Here is a 27837-nt window from a genome sequence, read left to right on the forward strand (position 1 = left end):
CTCTCCTGACTCCAACAGCTCTCAGCTTGTGAGAGTCCCGAATAGAGGCTTTTATATTTTCCAGCTGTGTCTCTCTGGTGACTTTGCTCACAGTCACAACAATCCCTTAATTTAGTTTCTCTCCCAGAGGAATCACCTTCTCCATAATAGTTCATCTTCGCCGAATACAATCGTATGTTGTATATTTCCATCATCCCTTCTCAGCCTTTTGAAATCTATAGACATAAAATCAGCCTTTTCTCAAAAGGCAACCTACTATTCTGGCAAATAAGCTAGAAAATATTTTCCCAGCTGCTCCAAATATATCTAACCTTAAATATAGAGAGATTAGAAAGAAAGAAAAATTAGCTTTATTTGTCACATGTACATCAAGACATAGAATGAAATGAGTTGTCAGCATCAAATCAAATCAGCGATGATTGTGCTGTGCACCCTGCCAGTGTTGCCAAGCCAGTGTATTTATTTAGAGATAAAGTTACAATTTAAAGTGGTTCATAGAGCCTATATGACTAAAGATAAGCTCCCTCGTTTTTACTCAGATTTTTCTCCATACTGTAATAGGTGTAATGTCAAACAGGCCTCTCTAATTCATATGTTTTGGTCCCGTCTGTGGCTCGATAAATTTTGCAAAGAAGTATTTCAAACTTTCTCGGAGCTTTTTAAAGTAAACTTTAAATCCAACCCTCTGACTGCCTCATTTGGCATTGCTGGAGGAAATGATTTTACTCTTAAACTGAATGATTTGCATATTTTGGCTTTTATTTCTCTTTTAGCCAGATGAGTTTTGTTGCTTAAATGGAAAGATGCCACTCCGCCTACTCACGCCCATTGGTTGATTGATGTTATGTCATGTTTAATTCTAGAGAAGATTAGGTGTTCTATTTCTATACCTAGACAAGATTTTTTCACATTATGGGGACCTTTTTGGAACTACTTTCACAATTTTCAATTTGTTCAGCAATGATGATGGCTATTATGTTTGAATTTATGACTATATGTCAGAGATTTTTTTCTTTCCTTTTAACCAAACAGCTGTTTTTTTTCTCTCTTTTGTTATGGCGTTTTGATTTTGCTTTAGATTAGAATAAAAGATACCTTTTCAATATTATGGTTAATTTACTACACATAGTTATGGGGCATTTCAACCTTGTTTCTGTTTCCATAATATCATAATGTATTTTGTATTCGTCTATGCAAGTAATTAATAAAAATATTGAAAAAGAAAGAAAAGAAAGAGATAAAGCATGGAGTAGGCCCTTCTGGCCTTCAAGCCTCAGCACCCCAGCAACAGCCGACAACCCTAATTTAACCCTAACCTAATCACGGGATCACTTACAATATCCAGTGTCTTTGGACTGTGGTAGGAAACTGGAGGCAAAGGAGAAAACACATGCATTCCATGGGGAGGATGTAAAGTGACTCTTTGCAGAGTGATGTGACTATGAAGAAGCCACTGGAGAGACGCAGCTGGGAGTTATAAAAGTCTTTATTTTGCACACACACAAGAGGGGAGGGTTGAGGGGGAGGGGGAGGGAGAGGTGAAGGGGAGAGGTGAAGGGGAGAGGGGAAGGGGAGAGGTGAAGGGGAGAGGGGAAGGGGAGAGGGGAAGGGGAGAGGGGGAGGGAAGGGAGAGTGAGAGTGAGGGAGGGAGAGGTGAAGTGGAGAGGGGGAGGGAGAGAGAGGGGGGGAAGGGGGAGGTGGTGGGCTAGAGTTTACCCATGGAGACTAATAATCATATGCAGTCCTCCAAATGTGGTCATCAATGCCACATACATATAATTCTTGTACAAATTCCCTGGTCAGGCCTTCAATTTCCCCAGCAGTAAACTATCATGACCTGCCAGCTTTCCTAATTACATGCTAGCCTTTTGTGACTTATGAACCAGGGTGCACAGTTCCTTCCATATTGCAGAACTTGGCAATCTAACAGTTTGATAATATGAACAGAAACACAAGATTCTGCAGATGCTGGAAATCCAGAGCAACATGCACACAATGCTGGAGGAACTCAGCAGGTCAGGCAACAGCTACTGAAAGGAATAAAGAGTCAACTTTTTGAGTAAGGGTCTTGGCCTGAAATGTTATTTCTTTATTGAATTCAATTTAAGTTTAATTGGTATTCAATCATACATGAATACAGCCGAACGAGACAGCATTACTCCGGGGCCAAAGGTGTACAAAGCACACATAGCATGTACAAGATAGAGCCACACAATAAAAGAGTCTCAGTTCAAGCCACCCAATGCCCCTGAAATCTGTACACAACCACAACAGAGATTGTCTGCTTGTCTTCTGCTGAGTGAACACTGGGGAAGGGGAGCACCAACTCCAGCCTGGACGCTGTGCCACACTGCGCCCCCCCCCCCCCGGTGGCACTGGCCCTGAAGCCTCTCCCTGGCAGTTGTAAACAGGCAACACCACGGCTTGAGGCCTAGTCCTTACACATGCACAAGTTAGCAAGTACATATAGGTTATCAGTAAGATACAATCATGCAAAATATATATGTTAATAGCCCAGACCCTGAGTCCATTTTTCTGCTGAGTGGGGGGTGGGGATGTTGTGGAGCAGCACCAACTCCAGCCCAAATGTAGTCCCATGCCACCTTGGTGGAGCGTACCAGCTGCCAATATCTCTGTCCTGGCGGCAGTCAACAGGCAACAGCATCTCTTCAGAGATCTCCATAGATGTTGCCAGACCTGCTGAGTTCCTCCAGCATTTTGTGTGTTGTTTACATGCCAAAATGGAAATCTTCACATTTTCACTCCTTTTACCAAATCTCTACCCACTTGCAGTCTTATCAACGTCACTTTAGGGAGCCTCATTATGCTTTCCTCTCAATTCTCTCTCTTACTTTGCTTGTGGCAACAGCAAATTTTTAATTATATCTTAATACTTTAATAATTATACCTTCATCTAAGTCACATATACATAAATTGTAAAGCACTGAGCTCCCAGCACCAGTCCCTGGGAGATGCTTCTTGTCAAGCTCTACAACCAGAGAAGAAAACACTTTGCCTGTTCTCTGGTTCTATTTGCCAGTCAGTCTTCTATCAATGAGAATAAATTGCCTCCTACGTAATGTGGTTGTGTTATTATTTATAAAGAATTCTAAAAATAGGAACAATAACTATAAAATAAACATCAATAAACAGGAGATTCTAAAGGAACATTTTATCTGGAAGAAAACTAACGTTCACTTTGTAGGGAACACATAAAAGTTGCTGGTGAACACAGCAGGCCAGGCAGCATCTATAAGAAGAGGTACAGTCGACGTTTCGGGCCAAGACCCTTCGTCTCCTGATGCTGCCTGGCCTGCTGCGTTCACCAGCAACTTTTATGTGTGTTGCTTGAAATTATAGCATCTGCAGATTTCCTCGTGTTTGCGTTTTTAAATTAACTTTGTAGGGAACTCAATTAGAACTCACAGCTGCTAAGTTAATAATGGAGTCCATTATGAAGGATGGAGCTTCATGGCACTATATCTATTGAGATACAGTGTGGAATAGGCCCTTTAGGCCCTTCAAGCCACGCTGTCCTGCAACCCCTGATCTAATCACGAGACAATTTACAAATGATCAATTAACCTACCAACCAGTACACCTTTTGGACCATGGAAGGAAATCGGAGCACCTGAAGCACCCAGCAGTCATGGGGAGAATATACAAACTCCTTACAAGCAGTGATGGAAATTGAACCCGGGTCACTGGTACTGTAAAGCATTCTGCCAACCACTATGCTACTGTGCTGACCCAAGGAGGGACGTGATATTTTAAAAAAAGGCCAAAGTCAGTATGGTTTCTTTAAGGGGAAATCTTGCATGACTAATCTGTGGGAATTCTTTGAGGAGATAACCAGTGGGCTGAGTAACCTGTTTGTGCAGTGTGAATTCTATACAAGGGATGTAAAGGCCTAAATGGCCAGCTCTGAATAGTCAATCCTCTGGCGCTGCAGTACTTCATAGCATGAACAACTAGGGTACACTCTCCCCTTGACTGTGTGGGTTTCCTCTGGCTACTCTGGCTTCCTCCCACATTCCAAAGACGTACAGGACAGGGTTAGTAATTTTATAGGCATGGTGACACTTGTGGGGTACCTTCCTCCCCCAGCACACTCTCGGACTGTGTCGGTTGTCGATGCAAATGCATATTTCACTTTATGTTTTACGTACATGTGACGAATAAAGCTAACTTTATTTTATCTCTATTCTGAGAGAGCTGCGCTATGCTATTGGTAACGTTCCAATGCTTAATATTGTATAAGAAACATTTCAAAACTGAAACAAGGACCAAATACATCTTTAATTCATGACCTTCATTTAATTCAATCTTTTAAAAGAACTTTTTGAAATGTAAATTTAATACAACTTCCGGAAGGCAATTTTAAAAAATAATTTATTAGCAAAGCAATTCCCTAATGCGGTTATTCCTGCTGCTTTGCACTTTATCTTCCAGGCAACTGGAGTGACAGACAGGAGAGCAGAGCTACAGTTAGTCTGTGCCACAGAACACACAACAACAGGTCAGTCTCCAGGTGCTGGTGGGCACTAAAAATAGATTCGTGGAGGGGTAGCAGGTGTTTATTTGGTTTCTAATCTTAAAACAACAAAAAAAAAGAAAAATTACATATGATTATTTAGGAAAATTTGTCCTGGCAAAAATTTGCCCTCAATGTGTGAGAAGGACTGGGAGAACAGCTTCAATTACAAGCTTTCATCAACTGATGGATTCTCAACAAAGATTTCGGTCTGGAAGTGAACCTGGGTTTTAATAATAGCCTTGGCAAGTGAAATTCTCCATTAGCACCTAATTAAACAAATTAACTGAAGCTTGAAAGCTGCCTCCAATACTGTGCAAAACTCTAAAGTGCATAAACTTTTTTATTTCTGTTTTTGCATTACTTATTTTAAATTAACTATTTAATATACACACACAGACTGTAATTCTGCTTTTTTTTCTCTCTGTGGTATCATGTATTGCACTGTACTGCTGCCACAAAGTTAACACATTTCATTACATATCCCAATGATACTAAACCTGATTCTAATTTAAGAGACTGTCAGATAGGCACATAGATGATAGAAAAATGGAGAGTTATCTGAAGGAATACACATCAAAGTTGCTGGTCAACGCAGCAGGCCAGGCAGCATCTCTAGGAAGAGGTGCAGTTGACGTTTCAGGCCGAGACCCTTCGTCAGGACTAACTGAAGGAAGAGTGAGTAAGGGATTTGAAAGTTGGAGGGGGAGGGGGAGATCCAAAATGATAGGAGAAGACAGGAGGGGGAGGGATAGAGCCAAGAGCTGGACAGGTGATAGGCAAAAGGGATACGAGAGGATCATGGGACAGGAGGTCCGGGAAGAAAGACAAGGGGTGGGGGGACCCAGAGGATGGGCAAGAGGTATATTCAGGGGGACAGAGGGAGAAAAAGGAGAGTGAGGGAAAGAATGTGTGCATAAAAATAAGTAACAGATGGGGTACGGGGGGAGGTGGGGCATTAGCGGAAGTTAGAGAAGTCGATGTTCATGCAATCAGGTTGGAGGCTACCCAGACGGAATATAAGGTGTTGTTCCTCCAACCTGAGTGTGGCTTCATCTTTACAGTAGAGGAGGCCGTGGATAGACATGTCAGAACGGGAATGGGAATGGGATGTGGAATTAAAATGTGTGGCCACTGGGAGATCCTGCTTTCTCTGGCGGACAGAGCGTAGATGTTCAGCAAAGCGGTCTCCCAGTCTGCGTCGGGTCTCACCAATATATAAAAGGCCACATCGGGAGCACCGGACGCAGTATATCACCCCAGTCGACTCACAGGTGAAGTGTTGCCTCACCTGGAAGGACTGTTTGGGGCCCTGAATGGTGGTAGGGGAGGAAGTGTAAGGGCATGTGTAGCACTTGTTCCGCTTACACGGATAAGTGCCAGGAGGGAGATCAGTGGGGAGGGATGGGGGGGACGAATGGACAAGGGAGTTGCGTAGGGAGCGATCCCTGCAGAATGCGGGGGAGGCGGGTAGGGAAAGATGTGCTTAGTGGTGGGATCCCGTTGGAGGTGGCGGAAGTTACGGAGAATAATATATTGGACCCGGAGGCTGGTGGAGTGGTAGGTGAGGACCAGGGGAACCCTATTCCTAGTGGGGTGGCGGGAGGATGGAGTGAGAGCAGATGTACGTGAAATGGGGGAAATGTGTTTAAGAGCAGAGTTGATAGTGGAGGAAGGGAAGCCCCTTTCTTTAAAAAAGGAAGACATCTCCCTCGTCCTAGAATGAAAAGCCTCATCCTGAGAGCAGATGCGGCGGAGACGGAGGAATTGTGAGAAGGGGATGGCGTTTTTGCAAGAGACAGGGTGAGAAGAGGAATAGTCCAGATAGCTGTGAGAGTCAGTAGGCTTATAGTAGACATCAGTGGATAAGCTGTCTCCAGAGACAGAGACAGAAAGATCTAGAAAGGGGAGGGAGGTGTCGGAAATGGACCAGGTAAACTTGAGGGCAGGGTGAAAGTTGGAGGCAAAGTTAATAAAGTCAACGAGTTCTGCATGCGTGCAGGAAGCAGCGCCAATGCAGTCGTCCATGTAGCGAAGGAAAAGTGGGGGACAGATACCAGAATAGGCACGGAACATAGATTGTTCCACAAAGCCAACAAAAAGGCAGGCATAGCTAGGACCCATACGGGTGCCCATAGCTACACCTTTAGTTTGGAGGAAGTGGGAGGAGCCAAAGGAGAAATTATTAAGAGTAAGGACTAATTCTGCTAGACGGAGCACAGTGGTGGTAGAGGGGAACTGATTAGGTCTGGAATCCAAAAAGAAGCGTAGAGCTTTGAGACCTTCCTGATGGGGGACGGAAGTATATAAGGACTGGACATCCATGGTGAAAATAAAGCGGTGGGGGCCAGGGAACTTAAAATCATCGAAAAGTTTAAGAGCATGAGAAGTGTCACGAACATAGGTCGGAAGAGATTGAACAAGGGGTGATAAAACCGTGTCGAGGTATGCAGAAACGAGTTCGGTGGGGCAGGAGCAAGCTGAGACAATAGGTCGGCCAGGACAGGCAGGTTTGTGGATCTTGGGTAGGAGGTAGAAACGGGAAGTGCGGGGTGTGGGAACTATAAGGTTGGTAGCAGTGGATGGGAGATCCCCTGAGCGGATAAAGTCAGTGATGGTGTGGGAGACAATGGCCTGGTGCTCCTTAGTGGGGTCACGATCGAGGGGTAAATAAGAGGAGGTATCCACGGGTTGTCGCTGTGCCTCAGCAAGGTAGAGGTCAGTACGCCAGACTACAACAGCATCCCCCTTATCGGCGGGTTTAATAATAAGGTTAGGATTAGTGCGGAGGGAGTGGAGAGCAGAGCGTTCCGAAGGAGTGAGGTTGGAATGGGTTGAGGTTGGTTATCTGAAGGGAAGGGATAGATTATTCTTAGAGAAGGTTAAAATGTTGACACAATAAACTGGGTAGAAACGCCTGTACAGTTCTGTAGTGTTCTGTCTTCTATGAAAGATCCTTTAAAGATCAATACCTCAAACCTCCCCAGAATGCTCCATCATGGGCACAACCCTCCCTCCGTTGAGGATATCTACAAGAGGCTGTAGCTGAAGAAGGTGGCATCCATTACTGAGGATCCACACCATTTGGGACACGTCCTTTTCTCATTACTGGAGCTACAGGAGTCTAAAGATTCAGGCACATATCTCTCCTCTCTGTCACCATTTTTAAAGGTCCATGAACTCTACCTCATTCTTCCCTTTTCTGCACTATGTACTTTTTTTGTAATTTTTAGTAATTTTATATATTTGCATTGTACTTCTGCCACAAAACAACAAATTTCACATCTTCTTGGTCAGCAGATTCTCATTCCTCCAAACCCTTGAGATAAACCAAGTCATCTCATGCCAACACCCCCAAGCATTGGTACTGTAATTATACTCTACTGGCTCTGTTGGGCAGTCCAGGTCATTCACATGCCTGACACCAAATTCCTGAAACAAACACGGAAGCCATTACCAGGCCTCTTTGGGAAAAAAATGCATCCCATTTGACTCATGGAAATAACTGGCCTGTGCCTGCGCAAAGTCAAGGAGAATTCCTGATGGCACCGAGAACCTCCAAACAATTAATTGGGAGCATACAGAGAGCCACGGACATCCTATCAGGCATGTCCCGCCCCATCTACTACATGAGACATTGTTGCAGGAAAGCAGCCTCCATCAATAGGAACCCCCACCACACAGGTCATGTTCTCCTCTCACTGCTGTCATCAGGAAGTAGGTACAGGAACCTCAGGACTCAAACCACCAGGTTCAGGTAAGTTACTACCCTCCAACCATCAGGTTCTTGAACCAAAGGGGATAACTTCACTAATCTTCACTTGCCCCATCACCGAAATATTCCCATAACCAATGGACCCACTATCAAGGACTCTTCATTTCATGTTCTCAATATTTATTGCTTATTTATTTATTATTATTCTTTCTTTCTTTTTGTATTTGCACAGTTTGTTGTCTTTTGCACACTGGTTGACTGCCCAAGTCTGTGCAGACTTTCATTGATCCTGTTATGGTTATTATTCTACAGATTTTTTGAGTATGCCTGCAGGAAAATGAATCTCTGGTTTGTATATGGTGATAAATATGTACTTTGGTAATAAGTTTACTTTGAACTTTATTGAGTTTATGGTTTCCATACTGACTTCAGTAGTCATCTAGGAACCCAAAGTGCAATCTCAATTCCAGTCAGAGTAAAAAGAGTTAGGATAGTTCTGGTCTTGTCAGTTGGTGATTGTTGCTCAGGCTTTAGTTTGCTAATGACACTAGGTCTAAATTCTGGAACTCCCCACTCAACCTGCAACACCTCCAAGTTAATGTACCCAAATTATAGTCTGTTGGCTCTGTTCAGTCACTTGGGCCCGGTTTAAGATGGTACTGGTGAGACACAGCAACGTTTTACTGGCAGCAAACAAAGGAACTAACTACTCTATTAACCGTACTTTTTCTGGACAATGATCACTGCAATTAATAGCTTGCAAATTGCCTTTCAGAGTTGTGCTTCTAAACCGCCTGTAAGACCTGGCATTTGGGGTATTTGGCAAAATGGAGTTGCGAAAGTGCCGTGGCATGGCAGAGCCTAGGCCTGACAGCAAGGGACAAACTGTCGTTTGGACATTGCTGGAGTGGTACTTGGGGCCAAACTGAAGTGTCAAAGCCCGGACTTGAGAGCGAGGAAAGAGATAATGTTTGACCAATGTAAGTGTCGGGCCAGATTGAAAAGGTCAGGGTGTTGGGGTTGCAGGCGAGGGACAGGATAGTCTTTAGCTCACTGCTCCACGAGATTTACTTGTCTCTGTGCTGAACTGAGGTTGTGGCCTGCAACTAATGGCTATGGAGTTATCATTCACTTTTCATTGTTTGCACAATTTGCTCTTTTTTTGTACGAGTGCTTGACGGTGTCTTGTTTTAATGAGTTCTACTGTGTTTCTTTGTTTTTCTGGTTGCCTGTCAGAAGACGAATCTCAAGGTTGTGTATATTATACATAATCTGATAATAAATACTTTGAACAGTGTGATGGAATACCATCACCAGTGAGACTGCAGCATTTCAGAACAACAGATCACCAACCACCTTCTCAAGGACAATCTGGCAAGGGTTGTACCAGTGACACGCTGATCCCGAGAACTGAACCACACAAAAAAGTGAAATAAGCTGACATTACTGATAAGAGTCCAGAGTTCAAGGCATGGTGTTTGGGGTGACGACCAAAGCCAGAAGGTCAATTGGAAGTCGGGAAATAGTAGCAAGAGGCTGAAGCCCTGGGCCTATGAGTCTGAAATCCACTGGGGAGGTTGGAGGCCTGTTTTTGTGAGCTCACTGGAGGCTGAAGGCCTAGAAGCCTCTCCTGGGGTTGGAGTACTGTCTGTGGGTGTAAGTGGGTGGCAGGAAGGAAAGGCACTTGTTTCACTGTTGTTATTTTGTTCCTTGGGTTATAGAGTCATAGAAAAGTTCAGCACAGAAACAGGCCCTTCAGCCCATCTAGTCAGCACTGAAGCATTTAAATTGCTTACTCTCATTGACCTGTACTGGGACCGTAGCCTTCCATACTCCTACCATCCATGCAGCTATTAAAACTTGTCTTAAATGTTGAAATTGAGCTTGCATGCACTAATGCTGACAGGTATTGCTAGCTGTTAACGCAAACAGCATACTTTACAGCATGCTTTAATGCACATGTGATTAATCAATCAAACTGAATGTGAAGAAAATGGCTAATACTACATTTATAATATCATTGTGCTGGTAAGAAAATTAGATGATTCTATCATTAAAGAAATTTAATTACTCTCATCCAACTCCTCAATTTTAATGTGCTTAGCCATTTTGAAATCCCTCTGGCCTGATTATTCCTTATCTCTGTAGTAGTTTATTTCAGCCCTAGAACTGTGAAAGTTTTCTGTATTCCTCTGCCTTTGAGCTTTGCAACTTCATTGCTTGAATAGTTCTTTCCAATGCCAAGGCCACACCCTCTGGAATTCTCCCTACAAACCACCACCTCTCAAGAGCACTTTACTCTTCTAAGGCTCTCCTTAAAACTTTACTCTCCAACCAAACTTCTGGACCAGTGTTTCACTAAAAGTGCCGTATGAATTGTTATTGAAATTATTATCTACTTTTTCAGCGTAAGACACAGATAACTGGGCAGAGGAATATAGATACTTCCAACATTAAATCTAATTTGTTTAATTCCATCTGAGCATGACCAGAACTGTGCAGAAGTTGTGTGCAGCAAAAAGCAACTTGCATCTACAAGTAGAGGCTTCTCAGTTGTCAGTCTTACCTCTGCCAAGTCCCTCCATGTTGCTAGAGGATTGAAGATAATTGGTCAGTGCGGCACACTTGCCCTTCTTGCTCATACCCAACCATGTTCCTCCTTCCTTCCCTTTTTCCATATCCAGTCCTAGAGGTCATTCATGGAACAGAAGAAAAAAATGGACATACTTGTTTAAGATACAACTCATATGATTTAGTTGAGAATGCGGATACTGATCACAGTCAACGTCAAAAACAAATTGGAATTCAATCACATGGACTCAAGGTTATATAATGGATCAAAATCAGAACCAGGTTTAATATCACCAGCATATGTTGTGAAATTTGGTAACTTTGTGGCAGCACTACAACACAATACATGATAAATATAGGGGGGGGGAAGATATTTATATATATAAAATAGTTAAATTAAATAAGCAATGAAAAAAAAAACAAATAAAAAGTAGTGTTCATGTTCAATATCCATTCAGAATCGGACGGCAGAGGGGAAGAAGCTGTTCCTGAATCATTGAGTGTGTGCCTTCAGGCTTCTGTACCAATGAGAAGAGGGCACATCCTGGGTGATGGGGGTCCTTAATGATGGACGCCACCTTTTTGAGGTACAACTCCTTGAATTTAACAGCTCTCTGGAGCTTACTTCTGTTCAATCCTGTATAGTAGCCCCCCCCCCACCCATACCAGGTGGTGATGCAGCTAGTCAGAATGCTCTCCACAACACATCTGTAGAAATTTTTGAGTGTTTTAGGTGACATACCAACTCTCCTCAAACTCCGAATGAACTATAACTGCTGTCTTGCTGTCTTTATAGCTGCATCAATATGTTAGGACCAGATTAGATCCTCAGATATATTAACACTTAGGAACTTGAAATTGCTCACTCTCTCCACTTTTAATCCCTCTACGAGGACTAGTATGTGTTCCCTCATCTTACCCTTTCTGAAGTTCACAATCAGCTCTTTGGTCTTACTGACACTGAGTGCAACGTTGTTGCTGTGGCGCCACTCAACTAGCCAGTATATCTCACGCCTGTTTTTGTCACAATCTGAGATTCTGATGAGAATGTATACATACTTTAGTAATAAATGTACTTTTAACTTTGAACTTCAAGAAACAGGGAGCAGAACAAGGGATTCACCAGAATAACATATCTGAGGATAACTTTCTGGAAGTCTGAGGAAATGTTGATTAATTCCAGATTAAGTGATAAAAATTGTTACCTCTTTCTTAATCAGAATCAGGTTTAATGTCACTGGCACATGTTGTGAAATCTGATGTTTTGCAGCAGCAGTATAGTGCAATGGGGTGTATGGGGTGTCAAGGGAGGGGTAGCACCTCTGGTGAAGGGGCTTGCTGTGTCCATTCCAGGGCAGACTTTGGTCCCCAGTTGACACTCAGCTCTCAGCTGTGGCTCTACATTTCTGTTTGCATGCAACAGTGGTCACACCCCAGTACAGTGCTTCGATAGCCAAGCTAAACCAGGTGAGGGTAGCTAGCAGATCTCATGCCCTGGTGAGACAGGGCCATGCCTGTCCTTGCGTATGAAGTCAGCTCCGGCAAACTGCGCAGATGAGATCTAGAGTGAGATCCAACGGCCAGGAAGGTGGTTCTCCGTGGAGAGCAAAGGGTGTGACAGGACACAGAAGACGTCATGGTCATCCACTGCAACCAAGGAAGTCACCAGCTTGTGACACTTATTTGTACCACTGGATCCAGACTTCCGAGATTGAATGAGTAGAACTGGCACCCGTGCAACAGCTTTTCCACTTAAAAAATTCCCCGGCACAGGTTTCTGACGCCGTTGGACATGATGAACAACTGTCACATTGCAATACAGAAAGAAAACTATAAGTTACTTTAAGAAATATAATTTTTGAAATTAAGTAGTGCAAAATGAGAGCAAAAAAAAAGAAAGAGGTGAGATAGTGTGCGTGTGTTTATTGTCCATTCAGAAATCTAATGGCAGAGGGACAAGGTGGCAGAAACCTTAGGGCAGCATGGTAGCGTAGTGGTCAGCACAACTCTTTACAGTACAGGGTTCAATTCTCGCCGCTGCCTGTAAGGAGTTTGTACTTTCTCCCTGTGACTACGTGGGTTTCCTCTGGGGGTGCTTCAGTTTCCTTCCACAGTCTGTTATTTGAGCAGCGTAACTTGTCCTGTGATTAGGCTAGGATTAAGTCAGGGAGTTGCTGGGACTGCTGGCTGGTGTGGCTGAAAGGGCTGGAAGGGCCTGTTCCATGCTGTATGTCAATTTGAGGGATAACAACAACCTCTCAGCAAATTAAGCAACAGTTACAGACATAAGGAAGTTGAGAAAAAGGACCGCAAAGGTAGTAATTTCGGGATTATTGCCTGTGCTACGCGACAGTGAGAGTAGAATGCAATGAGGTGGAGGATAAATGCGGGGCTGAGGGATTGGAGCAGGGGGCATGGATTCAAGTTTTTGGATCATTGGGCTCAAACAGGAGTACTTATTGTCAAGGGGCACAGCCACTGGGGTACTCTCTATTACCTGAATCTTCCTCTTCCCCCTCCTAACCGTGACCCACTTGTCTGCCTCCCATGGCCCCGGTGTGACCACCTGCCTGTAACTCCTCTCTACCAACTCCTCACTCTCCCTGACCAGACGAAGGTCATCCAGTATTCTCCTTTCAGGACCTCTCCCCATTTCCTACCTATGTCATTGGTACCTAAATGTACCACGACCTCTGGCTCCTCTCCCTCCCACTTCAGGATATCTTGGACACGATCAGAAACATCCCGGACTGGGGAGGCCTGTGAGTTTGCCGTCAGTGGTGGGTAAATTGATAGAAAGTATTCTTAGAGATGGTATATATAATTATCTGGATAGACAGGGTCTGCTTAGGAACAGTCAACATGGATTTATGCGTGGAAGGTCATGTTTGACAAATCTTAATTGAATTTTTTGATGAGGTTATTAGGAAAGTTGACGAGGGTAAAGCAGTGGATGTTGTCTATATGGACTTCAGTAAGGCCTTTGACAAGGTTCCACACGGAAGGTTAGTTAGGAAGGTTCAATCGTTAGGCATTAATATCGAAGTAGTAAAATGGATTCAGCAGTGGCTGGATGGGAGACGCCAAAGAGTAGTGGTGGATAACTGTGTGTCAGATTGGAGGACGGTGTGTAGCGGTGTGCCTCAGGGATCTGTACTGGGTCCAATGCTGTTTGTCATATATATTAATGATCTAGATGATGGGGTGGTAAATTGGATTAGTGAGTATGCAGATGATACTAAGATAGGTGGCGTTGTGGATAATGAAGTAGGTTTTCAAAGCTTGCAGAGAGATTTAGGCCAGTTAGAAAGGTGGGCTGAAAGATGGCAGATGGAGTTTAATGCTGAAAAATGTGAGGTGCTACATTTTGGTAGGACTAATCAAAATAGGACATACATGGTAAATGGTAGGGCATTGAAGAATGCAGTAGAACAGAGGGATCTAGGAATAATGGTGCATAGTTCCCTGAAGGTGGAATCTCATGTAGATAGGGTGGTGAAGAAAGCTTTTGGTATGCTGGCCTTTATTAATCAGAGTATTGCGTATAGGAGTTGGAGTGTAATGTTGAAATTGTATAAGGCATTGGTAAGACCAAATTTGGAGTATTGTGTACAGTTCTGGTCACCGAATTATAGGAAAGATGTCAATAAAATTGAGAGAGTACAGAGGAGGTTTACTAAAATATTGCCTGGGTTTCATCTCCTAAATTACAGAGAAAGGTTGAACAAGTTAGGTCTTTATTCTTTGGAGCATAGAAGGTTGAGAGGGGACTTGATAGAGGTGTTTAAAATTATGAGGGGGATTGATCGAGTTGACGTGGATAGGCTTTTTCCATTGAGAATGGGGGAGATTCAAACAAGAGGACATGAGTTGAGAGTTAAGGGGCAAAAGTTTAGGGGTAACATGAGGAGGAACTTCTTTACTCAGAGAGTGGTAGCTGTGTGGAACGAGCTTCCAGCAGAAGTGGTTGAGGCAGGTTCAATGTTGTCATTTAAAGTTAAATTGGATAGATATATGGACAGGAAAGGAATGGAGGGTTATTGGCCGAGTGCAGGTCGGTGGGACTAGGTGAGAGTAAGAGTTCGGCACAGACTAGAAGGGCCGAGATGGCCTGTTCCTGTGCTGTAATTGTTATACGGTTATAAACAAAATGCTTATATAAGCTCAAAGCAGGGAGTTCCACCTGGAATTTAACACAAGTTGGAATGGTTAGAATATAGGAAGCAACATGTCTGGAATCATATTGGGAGCAGATGCACGCTCTTATGGGAGAATCTCAACTCTACCTTCAGAAGAATTGGATAAGTGTAGAAAAGCGGTTGTCCATCATGTATGACGATGACAGGAAACCCTTGTGGGAGAGTTTTTAAAGTGGAAAAGCTCTTGCACTGGGACAGTTCCACTTCCTCGACCTCAGATGTCCGGGTCCAGTAGTACAAAGAAGCATCACAAACTGGGGTCTTCCTTGGTTCCAGTGGATGACCATGACATCTTCTGTGCCTTGCCATGCTCTTCCCTCTCCATGGAGTGTCGCAGAACTGTCTTCCTGGCCATTGGATCTCACTGTAGATCTCATTTGTCCAGTCTGCTGGGGCTGACTTCACATGCTAGGACAGGCATGAGCCACGGAAACTTAGGAATGGGCCATTTAGATGTGGGATAAGCAGATATTTGTTTACACAAAGGATAAAGTGATTTTGGAATTCAGTGGATGCTGGATCAATTGAAAATTTTACTGAGAAGTAAAGATTTTTACCAAGTAATGGTATCCAAGGAGAACAGTTTCATAGGCAAGCAAACATATTTTCTCTCTCTCACACACATACACACATGCGCAAAATGGTTTAATTGACGAGTGGAACTGGCTTATGGGATGGAATGTCCTAATTGTGTTCCTTTCTTAGCTGTTCTTGTCTTTGAGTAATGTACAGCTTTGTTAGAAGCAAATTATAAGAATACAAATACATTTGAGACATTAATTATGGGGGAATAACAGATACCCCTGCTAAAAGAAGAATTTCAATTCCCCCCAGAGGAAATACTCAGTGCCTTCCAATCGCATCAATCTTCTGGACCAATTAACAGCTGGAATAGAAATATCTCCACTAAATGCCTGATCATCATTGCTCTAAGTGATGATGTGGGGCTGGCAATAGCAGGCACTAAAATTCACACCAGTGCCAAATTAGAAAGGTGCTAATCTTCCAGGGATCCCACTTTCTATCTTCCTAACTATCCCTATAGGATGAAGACATGCACAGGACTGGATTTTAATGTCAAGGCCTTAAATCTCCACAGTTGTCATTGTTAACTTAAGAAAAAAGAACACAGACAAGGAAAGTAAAGGTTGGGTTTAACAACACTTTAACTATCAGAATCAGAATCTATTTTAATATCATGAAATTTGCTGTAAAGTTTGTTGTTATGTGGCAGGAGTACATTGCAATACATAATAATAAAAACTGCGAGTTACAATAAGTGTCCATTCAGAAATCAGATGACAAAGGGGAAGGAGCTGTTCCTGAATCATTGAGTGTGTGCCTTCAGGCTCCTGTACCCCCTTCCTGATAGTAACAATGAGAAGAGGAACGTCCTGGGTGACGGGGTCCTCAGTGATGGATGCCCCCTTTTTGAGGCACCGCTCCTTGAAGATGTCCTGGATACTACAGAGGCTGGTGCCTATGATGCAGCTGACTAAGTTTACAATTTGCTGCAGCTTACTTCAATCTTGTGCAGTGCCCTGCCCCCATACCAGATGGAGAGGCATTTAGTCAGAATGCTCTCTATGGTACATTGGTAGAAATTTGCGAGTGTGTTTGGTGACGTACCTAATGTTCTCAAACTCCCGAAGAAATATAGCCACTGTTGTGCCTTCTTTGTAGCTGCATCGATATGTTGGGCCCAGGACAGATCCTCAGAGATGTTGATTACTTGGCACTAAAATATTTTCTTTGTTCTAATCATGTTCTTCCTTGTAAAATTTGTTTAATTACATTTGATTAATGAATTTCTTGTGAATGCTGCTTAGGCGTTGCTATACGTCTATGATTTTTCATTGCATCTGTGCATACATATACTTGTGCAGACGACAATAAACTTGATTTTGTCTTTGAACCTCAGAAGTTGCAGAAACACTCTGGAATGCTCAGATTGGTGCTGTGATGCGATACAGTTATTGTCATGCTGTGGTCAAAATGAAAGAGATGCTGAGGGTGAAGAGTGTCACCATGAGCAGCAAGCTGGGAAACTGCAATTACTTCAGCTTATAGATTAGCTTGGCAGATACAAGGTTGTACAAGCATGGAATTACATAAGTTTTCACGACGCTCCTTTTCAAAGATAATTGGTAGTTGGGACAAATTGATGGCTTGTTGATATAGAACATTTAACAACTCAGGAAATCTCAAGTCATTATATAACCAAACAAGTACTCTTTAAACCTAAGTGTTGGGATTTATGTATACAGTCCAGTGCAAAAGTCTTAGGCACATATATATAGCTGGGGTGCCTAAGATTTTTGCACAGGACTGCATTTGTCAGAGAGGAGAGGACAGCAAGTTTGTAAATCTGGTGGGAGCAAAGGATACTGGGAGTGGTGAGGGTGGAGTGCCACAGGACGTGTGTGGGACAGGTGGCAGAAAAGAGTGCCAGGGCAGGAGGCACGGGTGCAGACACACCCAGCCCTGAGACATACCCGGCAAGGTGATTTCATTCCAACAATTAGTTTATTAATCATTACAGAATGTCTCTTTGGTGCTTCCTGCTCCCTTCCCCTTTTCCCAACCGTGATTCCCCTCTCCCTGCCTCCTTCCCACTCCCAGTCCATAATAGAGACCCATATCAGAATCAGGTTTATCATCACTCACATAAGTCATGAAATTTGTTTTTTTTTGTGGCGGCAGTAGAGTGCAGCACATAAAATTACAACAGTACTGTACGAAAGTCTTTGGCATGTATATATAGCCGGGGTGCCTAAGACTTTTGCACAGGTCTGCAATAGTTTTATATGTTGCACTGTACCAATTGTTTGGAATCAAATGACTTTGCCAGGTGTCTCAAGGCTGGGTGTGTCTGCACGTGCACTCCCCCCCACCCCCGTAGCCTTGCCCCTTGCACTCTTTTCTGCCACCTGTCCCGCACCCCTCCCACCCTCACCATTCCCAATATCCTTTGCTTCTGCCAGATTTACAAACTCTCTCTCTGCTCCACATTGACAAATACAGTACTTAGGCACGCTAGCTATATATATGTGCCTAAGACTTTTGCACTGTCACTGTAAATGTATAAAATACATTTGCAAGCCTTAAACAGGAAATTATTGTTCAGATCCTAAATGTATACATTAACACCAGATGGATAATGGGTGATGAACACATCGATCACTACTGCTTTCAAGGGCTGGAGAAAAGTGTCACAGGATTTCATTCTCCCGTTTCTTGGTCTGGGTATCCTTCTGTAGTTTTACCATTACCACAAACAGACTGTCTGGCTGGGTTGACATGGAGTGAGCTTTATGGTGTTATATTTTTTCCTTTCAAATGAGACCAGATCAATTTTCCCTCTAATTTTTTCAGCTGCACAGACCACCCATTGCTCTGAGCAGGAAATTTTTACATGGCCTGAAAACCGCACGGCACTTTAACACGTGTTGGCGTTCAGAGGGATGGTGGCTTATTAACAATGAGCTACCGACTTCCATTCTGTCTTTACTGTTACAATTTGTAACAGTGTTGTAACTTGAAACACTAAAAATGTTGAAGCTCTAAAATGTTTCAAAGTAAAGGTTGTGGTATGGTTATTATTTAGAAAATTTACAGATTATAGTCATTAACAAGTAACTAATTATAGGGTAATTCAATTATAACAACATAGATATCAAAACATTAGCATTAAAATGGAAAATTCTGGATCTGGCTTGCTGTTCAGCTCTCAGCCTTCTTCCAAGGAAAACCATTACAAATTCCCTGGCAAACCACCAGGTGGAGTACTTTCCCAGGTGGAATGCTTCCTCTCAAAGACAACGGCAGATGAGACCGAGCAGCTACAAAAATAACTGAAGAAAGCATCCCGATACTGATACTGTACCAGAATTGGCCTTGCCAAAAGGAATACCACCAGGAAATGCATCAAATTGTCTGCATTTGTGCACAATATGTGCTGATCAATAAAAACATCTCCAGCTTTCAGACAGGGGTGCTTCACCCACTGCTCTGCTCTACTCTCTCTATACACATGGATGTGTGGCTAGGCACAGCTCAAAGGTCATCTATAAATTTGCTGACAATACAACTACTGTTGGTAGATTTTCTGATGGTGACAAGAAGGTGTAGAGGAACAAAATATATCAGCTAATTGAATGGTGTCGCAGTAACAACCTTGCATACAACATCAGTAAGACCAAAGAACTGATTGTAGACTTCAGAAAGGGCAAGACGAGGTAACACACACCAGTCCTCATGGAGGGATCAGAAGTGGAAAGAGTGAGCAACTTCACATTCCTGGGTGTCAGTATCCCTGAGGATCTATCCTGGACCCAACATATTGATGCAGCTACAAAGAAAGCACAATAGTGGCTCTACTTCATTATAAGTTTGAGGAGATTTGGTATGTCTCCAAAGGCACTTGGAAATTTCTATTGATGTACCGTGGAGAGCATTCTAACTGGCTGCACTACTGTCTGGCATGAAGGGTGGTGGGGGGCACTGCACAGGATTGAAATAAGCAGCAGAAAGTTGTGAACTCAGTCAGGTCCATCATGGGCTCTAGCTTCACCAACTCCACCACCCAGGACATGCCCTCTTCTCATTGCTACCATCAGGAAGGAGGTACAGAAGCCTGAAGGCACACACTCCATGATTCAGGAACATCTTGCATTATGTAATGTAATGTACTGCTGCCGCAAAGGATATAAATTTCATGATAAATGCTACTGATATTAAACCCGATTCTAATTATAATTTGATTACTGACAAGATACATTATTTTCAGTTCATTTTCATTCAGTTGTCTTCAGGTTCACACTCTCGCAAAATACATCTCCCATTCTAGCATTCTAGTTATATAGAAAACTTCGCCCCAACTTGCCTGTGAGGACCAAAGTCTACCTGAGTTAGGCCTATTTGTTTTCATTTCCCATATTCCTCTACATCGTTCCTATCTATAGTACTGTGCAAAATTCTTCGGCACATATACTGTCCTGCTGAAGAGCCTTGGGCCAAAGCACCAACAATATTCTTCTCGATAGATGCTGCCTGGCCTGCTGAGCTCCTCCAGCATTTTGTGTGTGTTTCTTATTTTTAATGGGTTAAATTGGGTCTCCTCGTTTTGTGGCTGCCTGTAAGGAGATGAATCTCAAGGTTGTATATTTTGATAATAAATTTACTTTGAACATCCTTGGTTCAGCTCTAGTCCAGCCTTAAAGATCTGGATTTGCCAAAGTAATTTTAAAAACGTTAGGGGCAATTATTGAATGTGAACTTTAATCTAATGCATGGGTTCAAATCCAGGTCCTAAAGTGGGATGAAACTATCTTGTGCATACTTAACTGAAGATCATAAGTGAAACAAGGGTCAGGAAGTAGAGGCGAATGTACAGCTCTTAATTTGACAGTCACTGGAAGTATTACAGACAAATCGCTATCTGGTTCACACTGGAGAATAGTAAGGATCAAGGATCAACTTTATTCTGAAACCATAAGATATAAGAGCAGAATTAGGCCATTTGGCCCATCAAGTCTGCTCTGCCATTTCATCCTGGCTGATCCATTTTTCCTTTCAGCCCCACTCTCCTCCCTTCTCCCTGTACCCCTTCATGCCCTGACTAATTAAGAATCTATCAACCTCTGCCTTAAATATACCCAATGACTTGGCTTCCACACACCGCCTGTGGCAACGAATTCCACAGATTCACCACTCTGTGGCTAAAGAAATACTTCCTCATTTCCATTCTAAATGGACGTCCCTCTGTTCTGAGGCTGCATCCTCTGGTCTTAGACTCACTCTCCATAGGAAATATCTTCTCCACATCCAATTTATCGAGGTCTTTCAACATTCAATAGGTTTCAATGTAAGTACCCCTCATTCTTCTGAATTCCAGTGAGTGTAGGCCCAGAGCCATTAAACACTCCTCATATGACAAGCTTTGCAATACTGGAATCAATTTTGAATCTCCTTTGAACCCTCTCCAATGTCAGCACATCCTTTCAATTCTATCACCATAGGCCATATTCCGCCAACATCAGCTCACCAAAATTCTCTGTCTTGGGCCAGTCTTTTACATGGTCGTCAGGTGTAGCCCATCTTTAAAGATCATTCCTCTCCCAGGGAAGAGATCTTTGGAGCTTCCACTGGTGTTTCCATAGCTCTGGGATTTTACAGGACAGGGCTGCTATCTCCATTCCTGACCCTCTTCTTTGCGCAGCCAGGATTTGGACCATCCATAGTTGAATTATCAACATAATTCACCACATACATTTACTTGTATTGGGGATTTGCTGTAGTGTGCTGGTGTGACATGATGGTAAACTGTAGCTAATGAGGATCATATCAACGTAAACAAATTGCTCTTCTAGCTATGGCAACACACACAAAATATTGGAGGAACTCAGTAGGTCAGGCAGCATCTATGGAGGGGAAAGTCCTCATATTCACCTCATATTCCATCTGTAGTCTTCAACTTGATAGCACAAACATCAATTTCTCCAAATTTCAGTAATCACTCCCCTCTGTTTCCCTACCCCCTTTAAAAAGAATTCCCCCATTCTGGTCACCCTCTCACCACTTTTCTTCTTCTCCCCCCTCCTCATGAACTGCCCATCACCTTCCTCTGATTCCCCACATTCTTCCCTTTATTCCATGGTCCATTGTCCTCTTCTATCAAATGCCTTCTCTTTCAGCCCTTTACCTTTTCCACCTACCAGTATCTTTCTTTTCCCTCATGCCCCAACCACTGATGATACCCCTCACCTGCCAGCTTGTGGTTCTCCCCCACTGTACCTTCTTATTCTGGCCTCTTCCCCCTTCCTTTCCAGTCCCGATGAAGGGTCTTGGCCCAAAGCACTGACTGTTTATTCCCCTCCACAGATGCTGCCTCACCTGCTGAGTTCCTCCAGCATTCTGTGTGTGTTACTTGTTTTTTTTATTGTACAGATTTTAGCTGCGGCAGAAACTGAAACAGAACAAACTGGAACTTGCAGCATTCATCACACTTAGAAATTACCTCAAGCTACAGGATGTTTGATCAATAAATGTGTGAAAAAAATGGACAGATCCTATGTTCTTGGAAAACAATTCCCAAACAATCTTTTACTTTTCAATTAAAGCTGATAAAGATTCAAATTTAATTCCAGTTTACTGCAAAATAAGAGATAAAAATCTTCAATTAATTATTGCAGGCAAAGCCTTAAACCTACCCGAGTCCAGATGTTTTAATAGAGATAGCAACTATGTGGTATAAATCTCAAATAAAATGGATTTTCTGTTTTTTTTGTGTTGGGTGAGTCAAGATTACCATGGGTTTTGTTTTACTGGTCGACAAGAGTATTCAGTAGCGTTTGTAAATTATCCTCCACAAAAAAAAAAACAAATCACGAAGATAAAGTGACTCCAAAATTAGAGCCAAGCTGTTGAGAAATGTAATTAAATTATAGTGAGAATCCCATCTGGAACAACCATCTGTGGAGCTAGCTTCAGACAACCAACGTCCAAATATGAATCACACTCTCAATTCTGCATCTACTCGTGTGGCGGTTGCTGGGCGTTGAAGATGAAACCAGTAATTTTTTTTTGTCATTTTCACACAGGCTGCATTTAGCCTACAGTCAGCATCCAGCTGCATTAGTCTGTCTTGAGACGAATCCCTAAGTTTCAAGATTCAAAATACATTTATTATCAAAGAATGTATAAATTATACAACCTTGAGATTTGTCTGCTTACAGGCAGCCACAAAAGCAAGAAACCCGAAAGAACCCAATTAAAAAAAAATAAAGACTAGCACCTATAGCGTGGAGAAAGAGGAAAAAAAACACACAAATCATGCTAACAATAGAAGTGAGCAACAGTATTCCAAACCAAATTGAGTCCTCAGATTGGAATCCTTGGAGCAGTCCAGAGGAGGACCAAAGCTTTGGTATCAGTTCATCATATTAGCGGGGCAAATCGCAGACACAAAGCACAGCAGCCGGGGCAGTCTCACAGACTCAGCGTTGCAGAGAGAGGTGTGAAAACTTGGCCCTTTTGTATCATAACCATTGAAATTCCAACTTGCAAAGCCACGAGACTCCAAACGTGACACTTCAGATCACCTTTTACCATCAGTTTTTCAGGTTAGTCTGCCGTCACGCATCATCACTTCCAAAATTAATGCTGCAATTCTTTCAAGACTGCCTGGAATCGACACTGTGAGGCCTGACCTTATGATGCTTTCCAACATCATGATAGAAGACATGAATTATATCAGTAACATGGACTACACTGCCTCATTCCTCTTGAAAGACAGGCTATTTTCATACTAATCTTGGAACTGACACAATGTGACTACGTACCTCCATATAATTCTAGTCTTTTTCTACGTGAGCAATCATTTCAGAGCCGTTCAGATACTGTGACATTGATGAAAGAGCATTCCCCAGAGATTTATGAAACTCCTGAAAAATCAAAATCTGCCTGCAGGTTCCTTTGGGTAAAATTCATCTTATTCCTTTCTGATTGATCTGAAGAAGGCACGGTTTTGGGAACAGCACACACAATAAAAATTACACAAGCAGTTGCTGGCTGATAAATAAAATAAGAAATTGGAACTATGTGCTGGAAATGAGTGAATAGCCAGAACTCAAATAGGACCTCATTCACAATTTTCTGAAAGGTCATTGAAAGAGACTAACACACACAAAATTCTGGAGGAACTCAGCAAGGTAGGCAGCATCTATGGAGAGGAATAAACAGTCGACGTCTTGGCCCAAGACCCATGAGTCCTGACGAAACACTGACCTGCTGATATCCTGTATCATTTTGTGCGTGTGTTACTCTGGATTTCCAGCATCTGCAGAATCTTTTCTGTCGCTGAAAGAGACTTGCGGGCTATACCATTCCCTTCTTGCTTGTAGCTTTTTTTAAGGTATCATTGTGAGGAAAGTGTGGAACTACATTTATTGACATCAGTTGCTTATCCTTCGAGAACAACCCAAGCACAGAAAGGTACAAATGCTGGAGGAACTCAGTAAGTCAGGTAGCATCATTGGAGGAAAGTAAACAGTCAACGATGAGACCAAGTACAATAGTATGACAGCAGGACATTGTGATACTCATCCTTGTATTACAGATTGAAAAGCCTTGAACACAAACAAGAGAAAATCTGCAGATGCTAGAAATCCAAAGCAACGCACATGAAATGCTGGAGGATCTCAGCAGGTCAGGCAGCATCTATGAAAGAAGTATAAATAGTTGACTTTTCGTGCTGAGACACTTCTTCAGGACTGGAAGGGGGGGGGATAAGGTGGGGGGGAGGGAAGGAAGAAGTATAAGGTGGGAGGTGATAGGTGAAATCAGGTGAAGGAATGAGCTGGGAAGTTGATTGGTGAAAGAGATAAAGGGCTGGAGAAGGAAGAATCTTCTGATAGGAGAGGGTGGAAGACCATGGAAGGAAGGGAAAGAAGAGGAGCACCAGAGGGAGGTGATGGGCAGGTAAGGAGATAACAAGAGAGACAGGAATGGGAAATGGTGAAGGAGGGGAGGGGCAATTACCGTAAGTTCAAGAAATCGATGAGTAGCTTTGATTTTCACACATGCTGTGATCGTCTGCATCAAAGACAAAATTGAGCCAGTTGTGATCTGTTCAGCTTTGACTTCCGTAGCAAGAACGACTGTAACCAAGGATTAAGGATCAACACTACTCGTCACATACATTTACACGTATTAGGAACTTGCTGTGGTGTGTTGGTGAGGATGCAGTGTGCAACAAAAAAATTCAACAATTGTAGAGAATAAAGAATTATATAAAGGATGATACATATGAAAATAAATATGCAACACACAAAATGCTGGAGGAACTCAAAGGTTCAGGCAGCATCTATGAAGGGAAATGGACAGTCAACATTTTGGATTAAGAACCTTCCTGTTGTAACGAGCCCACTTAATTCAAAGTGGAGACTTACCTTCATATCATAAATGACAAAAATGCCATGTTCGCTATTTCACTCCTTCTCCGAACAGGATTTATCAGATAAACACAAGAGACCCTACAGATGCTGAAAATCCAGAGCAATGCACACAAAAATGCCGGATGAACTCAGCAGATCAGACAGCATCCATGAAAATTGATCAACAGTCAACATTTTGGGCCAAAACCCTTCACCTGGACTGGAAATGAAGGGGGAATGTACCAGTTTAAGAAAGTGGAGGGAGAAGGGAAGGAGAACAAACTAGAAGGTGACAGGTGAAGCCAGGCGGATGGGAGAGGGGGGATGAAGTCTGAAGCTGGGAGGTGAAAGGTGGAAAAGGCAAAGGGCTGGAGAAGAAGAATCCTACCTGCCATGGACCACCCACCAGCCTCTTAAAAGACAGAGAGTTTCAGTGAGTTACTCATTCATCACAGGTTTAATTTAGCACAGAATGACACCAGTTAGCACAGATTTGTTAGCCTCACACAATGCTTGACATCTCCCATCACATCTCCTTGTGAATTTCTCTTCCACAAATTTAAACACCTTGACCAAATTGCCTGTACATTATCACTTGCAGAGACACAGACTACTGTGCCAAATGCCTTTTCCAAAAGCTCCCTTCTGGAAAGTGCAATAGGGCTACTAAAACAAGAACCTCGCACCATCATAAAAGTTTCTTCCCAAGGAGTTAATTGACCATTCTAGCTAACATCCCCACCCCCTTTTATCTGTTACACCTGTAAATACATTGCATTGCAAACACTGTAAAATACTTTTATAAAGCTGCTTACATTGTTAATACATTCTGGCATTTATGTTTTTATGCACGTTTGATTCCATATCTGTACTCCAATCTCTAACTTTTAAAAAGTATAATTATTTATTATTGTTGAATGAAGTAGGAGGTGTAAGGCACTCCTTCCCTCCATTAGCCTGCAGGTCACTCTTGGACAAGGTGCAGCACCTGCTTAGTCCCACAACTCGCCCCCCCCCCCCCCCCCATGATCAGGGTCACATGAAGCCACGGGAGCAGATGGTGGATGGTGCATATCACAAGTCCTGACCACTGACACCAGGTAGACAATCTCTGAAGAGTATTGATAATAACTGGGGTCACCCATCTTGTAAAGGCACTGCCCAGAAGAAGGCAACAGTGAACCACTTCGGTAGAAAAATTTGTCAAGAACTATCATAGTCATGAAAAGATTATGACTACCTCCATCATACAATATGGCATGTAACGAATGAACGATTGCTGAATGTTGTTGTTTGCCGTAGCATGTTGTTCTATGTCCAAATACCAGGGCAAGTTCCTAATACATGTAAAAGTTTATGGTGAATAAAGTTGATCTTTGCTGTGAGCATCCAGAAAGGAAAGGTCCATCAAATCCTTCCCTATTGTCTGAGAGCAGCACAAGGGTGTGAAGTTCTGAAAGAACATTGAGACAAGTCAGCAAACTGTTCTTAGAACAGTCCACCAAGAAATGACATTAACATAGTATCAGACTGCAATGTCTGTAAAACCTTGCTTTTAATCAGACTTCTGGCAATATACCACAATTGAAATTCTTTGTTAGAGTGATCCTTTCCCCAAATCTGGTCTTCAAATGTTTATCTTGAGAACATAGGATGGTATGGTAGCATATGGTTAGCACACTTTACAGTACAGGTGACCCAGGTTCAAATCCCACCGCTGCCTGGAATGTTCTCCCCGTGTCTGCATGGGTTTCCTCCGGGTGCTGTGGTTTCCTCCCACAGTCCAAGGACGTAACAGTTGATAGGTTAATTGATCATTGTAAATTGTCTTGTGATTAGGCTAGGATTAAATCAGGTGGGGGTTGCTAGGCAACATGGCTCAAAGGGCCAGAAGAGCCTGTTTCATGCTGTATCTCCAAATAAATGAAAGGTTATTGTTCATGACATAAAGAAAAAAATGTTTTGCTGAACGATTTTTGATCTAAGTGATATGTAATAATTGTTATCAAGTCAAAAAAGCCTGATGGATTAAATATAAATGCATAAGACAAATCAGGCAAATGTTCCTAACTGCCGAGTAAACACACAGTATCTGACAATGTCAAATGTCATCGTCTCTCATCAGTCTGGGGCGGGAGAAGCAGCTGCATAACAGAAATAACCCAAAATGAACCAGATGGTACAAGTACTGGGAATTAACTCGGGGTTGGTTTGGTCAATTTCTCTCACTCCGGGGGTGGGGGGGGGAGGGGTGGTGGTAAAGAGAGAAAAGCTTGATTCCTTTACCCCCAATCCACTCCAGAAAGCCAGCAGTATCAATAACCCAAATTGTTATTATAGAATTATATGGATCCTTTCCATCTGATTCTCTCATGATAACTAAGAGGTTTGCCTATTAGTCTCAGTTTCCTGCATTTGCCCTATGTCCCTCTAAGCTAGGGGTTCCCAACCCTTTGTATGCTGTGGTCCATTGCCATTAAGCATGAGGTCCGTGGACCCCAGGTTGGAAACACTTGCTCTGAACCTTTCCATTCCATGAAGCTGTCCACATGCCTTTTAAATATTGTGATTGTACTCACCTCTACCTTTTCCTCTGGCAGATCACTGCATATACAAAGACAAAGTGGAGTTTATTATCATCTTCACAAGTCCTTGTATGCACAGGTGCAATGAAAAGTGTTGTGTCTGAGCAACTACATATCAATTAAATAAAAGCACACATGTGGGAGAATGAGAGAGAGAGAGAGAGAGAGAGAGAGAGAAAATGAATATGCATGTGTAGACAATAGATCAATGTGCATAGATAAGTTATCAGTCCATACATAGTGGTAAGGGGAATCGTTGCTCTAAAAGAAAAAGTGCTGGCCTTCCACTTTTCCATAC

The 27837-nt window shown here is 42.7% G+C and overlaps 1 protein-coding gene across 7 annotated transcripts in view; it reads right to left on the reverse strand.

Moving 5' to 3' along the window:
* The window catches only part of tango2 (transport and golgi organization 2 homolog (Drosophila)), a 297896-nt gene that overhangs the window by 52597 nt on the left and 217462 nt on the right, over positions 1-27837 (reverse strand). For all 7 annotated transcript variants that reach the window (XM_072240861.1, XM_072240854.1, XM_072240855.1 and 4 more), the window contains one exon: positions 10816-10935. In XM_072240861.1, the coding sequence (XP_072096962.1) occupies positions 10816-10935 (120 nt within the window). The remainder of the gene's footprint in view (positions 1-10815; positions 10936-27837) is intronic.

Source organism: Mobula birostris, chromosome 22 (assembly GCF_030028105.1).
Source record: "Mobula birostris isolate sMobBir1 chromosome 22, sMobBir1.hap1, whole genome shotgun sequence".
NCBI lineage: Eukaryota > Metazoa > Chordata > Chondrichthyes > Myliobatiformes > Myliobatidae > Mobula > Mobula birostris.